Raw genomic sequence first — 8,103 nt, 5'->3', positions numbered from 1 at the left:
ATGGTTACAACTATGCAAATCCCAGCAGCTACAACTTGATTCTTATGCAGACCTTGGTAGCACATCCACTGAGGTAGGTGCATGGACATGAAATGCTCAAGATCCGCGTCTTCCCTACCACCACCCTCAGAATCACAGGGGTTGCCGGTACCTTGATCCCATGCAAGGAAGCCGTTTGCAGCAGTAGGGTGCCCTCTGCACTGTGGGAGACTCTACCCACACCCCTGAGTCATGAGGTACTACCCAGACAACGATAAGCCCAGTTTAACCATATCCTTTCACCACACACCCTGAATTATGGAAGCCACTGCACCCCACAAGGACAGCGGGAACCTGTCTGTCTGAGCTGGGATAGGGAGGATCACTTTCTCTAGCAGGTGTATGCACAGCTCTTGGCATCCTCTGGACCAGTCAGGACACCCCAGCACAGCATCGGCGTCTGGGATGCCAGCTGTCCTTTTGATCACAAGGACCATGAACATGCTGAGTCCAGGACTGCACTGAGAAGGACAAGGGAGTGAACATCAGGACTGTTTCCCCCATCTGATACATACAACGGGAAGATTACAAAAGGATGAATTGTTTGTACGTCCTCATGGCAGCTGCTCACCTGCCTCTCCCCCAGGAATGGGGCTGGAGGTGTCTGCATATCCCTCACCCCCCTTAGGCATGCATGCTTCACCTTCTCCATCCTGGGGTCCTCAGCCTGCAGCCCCTTTGCACAGGCATGATTCCTCCTCCCCCGTCCTTTCTGCCTTTTCAGTGACCTTCCTGGCCACACACAGTATTAGCACTAACACTTGCCTACACAGCCCTAGGGAAATCTCAGGCCTCGGTGCCACTGATACGCTAAAAGAGGCAAAAGCCGACAGCTCGGGAGGCCTCCTTGCTTCTTCTCCAAGAGAAGACAGGAAGATTTTGGTAGGGCCTTCAGCAGGGAACCAGCTGCAATGGTCTGAGGCAGTAAAACCTGGAATGGAGGAGGCAGCTCAACCCCCACCTCCCAATTAGGCTGAGTGGAACTGAGACAAAGCACTACACTGAAGTGTAACGGCTTGTGCTAATGGATTAGCACTTCACTCTCCACATGTTGTACAGGGACAGCCTGTCCACCAGCTCTGGGATAACAAAGTCTCTATGCTAGAAGGGGACTGGAAGACAGGCAACACATAATACTGAACTTCTGTGAAACTGGCTTTTAAACGAGGGATTCCTGAATTCTGCTAGCTCAAGGTGTGTCCAATTATGTGGGAAACCGATAGCTTTGCAGATTTCACAAGGGTTCTCCACAATTCAAAGTATCATGGAATGAAACAAAATTCAACTGCCACAGTGTGGAGCGGACACACCTAACCTGTAGCTGGCACGCACGCTGCAAGCTTTTGCTCACTAGGCACAGCCTCAGAACAGGAGCGCAGAGAAGCAGTTACAGCTTATGGGTCTAGTGTGTAAAACCCCTTCCAGGGAGAGCTGAAGGGGAGAGTAACTTGCAACTCCGAACACCATAGGAAACATGTATCCTCCACCCAGAGGGGCAGAAAGGCTGAACTGCCCAAAATCACTCTCCTTCCCTCCCAAATCTTCTGCAAGTTCTGCATACACCTAGAACTACTCTCTTCTATAAAGAAGGATGCATTTCAATTTAGACAGTAGTTTCATGACTGAAGATGTCCTGACAGGCAGCTTCTTAAGCAACTTTTCTCAATTCACAGATCTCCCTCTTTTGTCAGGACTGTGCAAAAACAGGGCAGCTGAACACATGGGAAGCGAACTTCAACAACAGATACAGAGATCTGCAAATATCTGGGCCGTGCTTCTGCAAACCTGAGATTACCAGGAAAACCACCACTGCACTGAAAGCAACTAATAGGTAGTGTCTATAAACACAAGGCACATTAAACCTTAGTTAATTTGTCCTGTTTTCAAAAAAGAAAAACCAACCCCAAAAGGCTGTTCTCTTCCTGTACAAACCCAGTTCAGTCATTTCTGGGAATCCCAACCAAGGAAAGCATTCCCTCCTTCTCCTCCCAGCCCACACACAGCTTCCAAATATGCATTTAAGAGCATTTACTGTCGGCATAGTGACCTTAAAAACACCAAACTAAATAAACTGAAAATTGTTGCAATGCACAGCACCTCTGGAAGCACAGCTCTTAAATGAGACCCACTGTGTGCTGTTTAGTCTTATTATTCCAAATTGTTGAAAATAAATTCAAAAGTTTAGAACTACCCACCACTTATAGTTACTGTTAACCATTTCATCACAATGCTACAGCTAATCCACTTGAATCTTGGCAGATAAGTACAAGACATAGAACCAAAATAACTTACACAAGCATGCCTACGAAAATTTAAAATACCATCACCAAAGACTGTACCCAGTAAAACCTCCCATGTAACTCCTTCAGATGCAAAGCCCAATGTAAAACAAGACTTATCTCATGAGTCAAATACCCATTTATCCTTTAATTTATAAGCAATCTGTACACAGTTTCGACGCTTCTGCTTAAGGCACTTCAGAATTAAGGGAAAAAGCAAACATCATCTCTCCATTTCTTACTCCCAAGCCTACTAGCTGTCCTACAACTGACTACACAATAATTTTCAACAGTCAATACCTACAAATTGCTTGAGATCACTGCCTTCCCTAGTATTTTACTCTTTCTAAACACAGACATTAGTTTTACATCACTTACTTGAGGTAGCTAAGCAATGCCTTACATCACACTTAGAAAGGTAGATTATTTATCCGTATCTACAACACAGTTAAGCTTAAGTTTATGCATGTTCAAAGCTAACTAAGCAGGTTACCTTCAGCAGTTTCTTTAGCAAGCTTCACACCATTTCAAACAAAGCTCACAAAACCAGCACTGGTTAGTAAGTAGTCAGCTAAAGATGTTCTTCCATTCAAGAAACCCTGGGCAGGTAGCAGTGGGCTTTTGTGAAGTATCAATAAAATCAATGGGATGAGAGGAATGCATTACAACATTCAGGTAGATGCTTAGATTCAACAGACACACAACAAACATACAAAATGCAAGTGTTCAGCTATGCCAGCCAATTCAAATGATAAAAATCAAATTACAAAGGCTGGCAGTTTTGTGTTTCTAAACTACTACTACTTCCTAAAAATGGTTATTGGCCTGGGGATGTTCCAAAAATCCTTTTGCAGTTTACAATGACGAAAGACCAAAATCTGCCCACAGCCATTTCTCAAGAGGTTGCTTTCGAAAACTGTTTCCACAATTCTTTGTTATTAATCTGAGGCCCCTTAGCCAAAAGCTTGTATCAATGAGATCTGAACCCCATTATCTCTTTTCCCACACGAAAATTAAACCTGCAAGTGACACTGTACAATTCTTGGTACATGCTCTTAGTTTGCTGGTGAAATATTCCATGTCCTCTCATATTACCTCATGATCATCACTAAGCATTAGCAAATTTCAGTGTTCCCAGGATTTATGGTCTATATAAAATGACTAAACTGATCAACAAAAGCTGCAGATTATTTAAATGACCAAACACCATGCAAGGCAAGTTAAATAAACAAATTTCAATAAAATAAAAGTTTTCTAAAGCATCTGTTCCAAAAAACCAAAGGAATCGGCCACAATCACATACACTTGTCCAAAACCAGATCTTTAATTTATTTTTTTTAAACATGCATTATGCCATGAATTCATAGGGAATTGGCTCCAGCAGCTCTGGATCCTTTCCATTAGTTCTCACAAAGTGTGCTTCTCTGGGTGGAGCAGGCTGTGAACAGGAAAAAAAGAAAAAAAAAAAGAAAACTCATGGCACTAAAACTCAAAAGCAACCTTACAGAAAATTCATTTTGGCAACCATTTTTAACACATTATTATATAAACATTACAGTATTTTTACCATTCCTACTCTCTTCAAAATTTGATTCAAAGAATAGCAGTAAGAAAACGATCTGCTAGAAAGGGTGCTTGACTTTCATTGCTTAATGAAAAAAACAACACTTTACCCTCTGCAATTTACTAATCCAAATTATCATGAAGTGACATACCCTAGGGTTCCAGAAGCAGCAGCCATTATCTCCTCTCTAAAGTCTATTTATCAATTCTTTTCTTAAAGGGTTACAACAGAAACTGTCACAGCTAAATTCAACTAAACCAAAGACAACACTGATCCTAGAAATCAGCCAGAGCTTCTGCTGCAGATCAGCAACAGAACAGGAAGCATCTGTCCCTTTGTTCACAGCCAAGGTGACAACTTCCATTCAGGAACAGTGCAGTTCTGTTCAAGCACCAAATGTATCAGACAGCTCAGGTGCAGGCACACTGATGCTGCCACTCTACTCAAAAAAAAAAAAAAAAAAAAAAAAAAAAAAAAAAGCAACCTGCCACAAAAGGATTGCGAACCCAAGTGAGGGTGGTGGCATCAGACACCTCCAACACAATCTGGCAAAGACCTGGATTTTTCAGAATGCTGTAAACGGCTTCATTCATGTGGGGTGGGATTTTTTGGTTTTGTTTTTCAAAGACAGACACAAAGAGCTCAGTTTACAGCATAACACTGGTGTTTTGGAAGAAAACTGAACTGGTTTGGTTCTAGCTGATTTTTTTGGTGAACTGAATCAACAATGTGTCAACTACAATAAAAATATTACCTGACGTTTCAGTTGAACCCAAATGCCTTTTTCTTTTGCTTCCTTTTTCTTCTTTTCATTCTCCTTCACACGCTGCAGAAAGCTGTCTCTGCTCTTGGAATGTTTAATATGCTCAATACGCACATTAATTCTCTTGGCAAGAATCTTGCCCCTAAGAAAGAAAATCAGTTTTTAATCTACTGCCCTTGAAAAAAAAGGCTACTTCAAAGCTAGTTTTATAGCCCTTACACGAGTAACTCCATAAGCTCAATCACAGATAAGTTTTCTTTAAGGGGCAGTCAGTCAAAATACACTGCTGCAGATGCAAATCAGATATAACTTATATAACTGAAATCTTATTAATATATAACAATGTGCTGACAATTTCAGATTAAGATTGTGGAGAACACATAATTTTAACCTTGTAACATACAAGCAAAGAATTGTATTACCACTGTACTCCAGTCCAGTTCCTGGAAAAAAGCCCAACTTGTCCTTTTCTGATTGAACTGTATAAAATCCAGCTGGGTACAGCTACAAATTAATATTTAAAAAGGGCTTCAGTACCAATGTAAAAGTTGGCTGAAAATCCCCATTAGGTAATGTCACTTTAAGTGCTGCTCAGGAAAATAAAAGCTGTTTCCTCTGACAGGATCCAAGTCAAACGACCATCATTTGCTTGGGTTATAAAAAGGATATATACTTTGCCCACCTTGAATGACCAATCAAGACAATAACTGTCTAACTGGCAAAGTGAAAGGAGGGTGCAATTACACAGATCAACTTTCCCAAATACAAAGTTTCAATACATGGAATTTCATTACTTACTTAACCTGCTTGTTAACAATAATGCCCACGGCGTGCTGAGTAACATTATATACCCTTCCAGTCTTGCCATGGTAACACTTGTGGGGCATACCTTTTTGAACAGTACCCATACCCTGTTAAGAGGTAAAACAAGAATAAAGTGTAAACTTTAACTTGGAGGAAGGGGAAGCAACATCAAGGTCTTCTCTTTCAGAAGCTGTTTAAAGTACACATTTCAAATTACTTGAGATTGATTTAAAAATACTCCTATTTTATTCATACATTAGAATTTATAACCACGCATTTTGTATCTGGATACTACCAAATTTGCTATGACAATTCTGGTTGCTTTCAGTGTCGGTGAAATGATCGATCACTTTGCTTTCAGCAAGCAATCACAGGAGACAATCATCATCAAGCTCCAGTGTGTCAAGAAGTGTTAATTCTGAACAGTGCAGTTCTCAGAGTCAAACAACAAACAAGCAAATTACACACCATCTACTGTGTGATTGTTACAAAACCCCTGCATTTCAAGTGAAACTAAAGGATTCAATGAAGTAGGAACTTAATTTTGAAAGTAGTTGATTTTAAAGGACAAGTTGTAGAAAATACCAAGTGATGGGAAATGCTGCTTCACTTTTTCCCCCCCATACAATATATATAATGTATCCTTACATTTAATTCTTGGTTTTAATGTGGCTTCGCAATCACCATCCCTGTACACATTTACTTTAAGTATAGTCCTACCATGATACAGAGACAGAGACGTAACTATCAGCTACACCACCATAAACTACCGCTCTTCTGAATAGCAGGTGCAAGTCAGGCAAAACAGAACATCTACTAAAATGACAGCTGGGATTCCTATAAAAGTAGTGCTAGCAGGCACCATACAGCAACCCGAGTATTAGATCTGGCATCTTTCACTCACTTTTTTCAGCTGAACACACAGGAACAAAGTACAGTTAAATATATTATTTTTGTACATATATGTAAAAACCCACATAAAACAGCATGTGACACTGAAGCATTACTATTGGCTCAGTAGCATCGCCATTCCGGTATTGCTTCAAAAGTGAGCAGTGGGTATTTGCGCTGACACACACAACCCAAGTAACAAAAAAGACTACCTCAAGAAACTGGATACCAAAAAGGATTACACTGCTTTAGCTTTTAATTATGTAGCATCATAGAAAGTACCTTGATATCAACTATATCACCCTTCTTGTAGATGCGCATATAGGTAGCCAGAGGGACAACTCCTGTTAAGAAATACAAATTTGGATATTTATGAAGCCCACAATTTCACACACAAAATGGGGTGGGGACACAGATTATGCATTTGATAAAGTTTTTTTTAAATACCTCAAATTTAAATTCAATTTCAAAAACATAAAACTGAGAATCAAACTATCTTTTTTTTAAAGCTGTAATTACCTCTTTACACACTCCCAGTTTTAAGAAAATCCAGCTAACTCAGGAAAAATTACAGCTTTAATCTCGTTCCTAATACAGAAGTTGAAAAGGCATTAAACTATTTACTACTTCATCATGAACACAGCTGTTACCACTGCTTGTTGCCAAGAGGCAAACAACTACATTTTAAGCGAGTGTAACTGTTGAAATGTTTTCTTCACCTTCAAATTAATTTTCAAGCACTAACAAAATTAGCATTGTTACTACTGTCAAGCAATCAGAATACCAGTGCATAAGCCGTAAGAACTGAGAGTTTACCTGCACATCATTCTACAGTTTTTAGCCTAAGTTGTCAGATATCCTTTGACACAAACCATTGTCTTACAGATGATACTTAGGGACTGTTGACATCCAACAGCTCTGTAACTTAACAAAGTGTTCTTACTGTAAGGTACACTCACCATGCTTGCGGAACGGCCTTGAGAACATATAACGTGTCCCCCTCCTCTTTCCCTTTGTGTTCGTCATTTTGGCGGATTACTGTAAAAATGAATGCAAATTATTCAGAGCTACTAGTGCATTCACTAGAAGTTTGACTGATGGCATTTTCAGACATTTCAGAAAAATCAAGTCTTTGAGCCTATTTAGAATGACACCGCTTCCAAATTGCTGGGTCAATTCGAGCACGTTATTAGCTTAGACATTCATAGAAAGCAGTATTTATAGGACCACAGGGTAACTGAGATTAGAATGGATGCTATCAAGTCACCTAGCTCAAACTCCTGCTTAAAACAAGGTCTACTATGAGATCAGACCAGGTTGCTCAGGGCTTTCTCCAGTCAGGTCTTGAAACCCTTCAAGGATGGAGACAGACTACTGCACAGCCTCCCTGGGCAGCCTGTTTGGAGGCCTAGCTGTTCCCAGGACAAAAACCTGGGATTTTTCCCTGCCCCTTACGTGCAGTCTGAGCTTCTCATTTTTACTTAAGTAGCTGTTTCGTGCTCCTGCCACGTGTCCCTGTCAAGCACCAAAATCCGTCTTCTTGATCATGGCGCTGTTAGATGCCCCCCAAAAACACCTCTGCTCCAGGTCGACTATGCCCAGTTCCGCCAACCTCTCCTCACAAGGCACCCAAAAGACAAGACCTCCACTACCAGATTTATCACCCGCTACCGCACCTTACACAAGGCGCACAGGCCCCGCAGGCCGACGGGAGACGCCAGCCACCGGGCCCGTTAGCGAAGCCGGAGTCCCCGCCGTACCCG

The 8,103-nt window shown here is 41.2% G+C and overlaps 1 protein-coding gene across 2 annotated transcripts in view; it reads right to left on the bottom strand.

Annotated features, from left to right (window-relative positions):
- Positions 1-3,620: 3,620 nt before the first annotated feature.
- The window catches only part of RPL21 (ribosomal protein L21), a 4,915-nt gene continuing 432 nt past the window's right edge, over positions 3,621-8,103 (bottom strand). For both annotated transcript variants that reach the window (XM_010572679.1, XM_010572680.1), the window contains exons 2-6: positions 7,300-7,378; positions 6,623-6,684; positions 5,444-5,556; positions 4,637-4,787; positions 3,621-3,756 (exon numbers count right to left, since the gene is read on the bottom strand). In XM_010572679.1, coding sequence (XP_010570981.1) covers positions 3,667-3,756; positions 4,637-4,787; positions 5,444-5,556; positions 6,623-6,684; positions 7,300-7,366 — 483 coding nt within the window. In that variant the 5' untranslated portion in view covers positions 7,367-7,378 and the 3' untranslated portion in view covers positions 3,621-3,666. The remainder of the gene's footprint in view (positions 3,757-4,636; positions 4,788-5,443; positions 5,557-6,622; positions 6,685-7,299; positions 7,379-8,103) is intronic.

The sequence above is a fragment of the Haliaeetus leucocephalus genome, unplaced genomic scaffold, assembly GCF_000737465.1.
Source record: "Haliaeetus leucocephalus isolate CR32 unplaced genomic scaffold, Haliaeetus_leucocephalus-4.0 Scaffold351, whole genome shotgun sequence".
Classification (NCBI taxonomy): domain Eukaryota; kingdom Metazoa; phylum Chordata; class Aves; order Accipitriformes; family Accipitridae; genus Haliaeetus; species Haliaeetus leucocephalus.
This window is presented reverse-complemented; position numbering and strand designations above follow the sequence as displayed.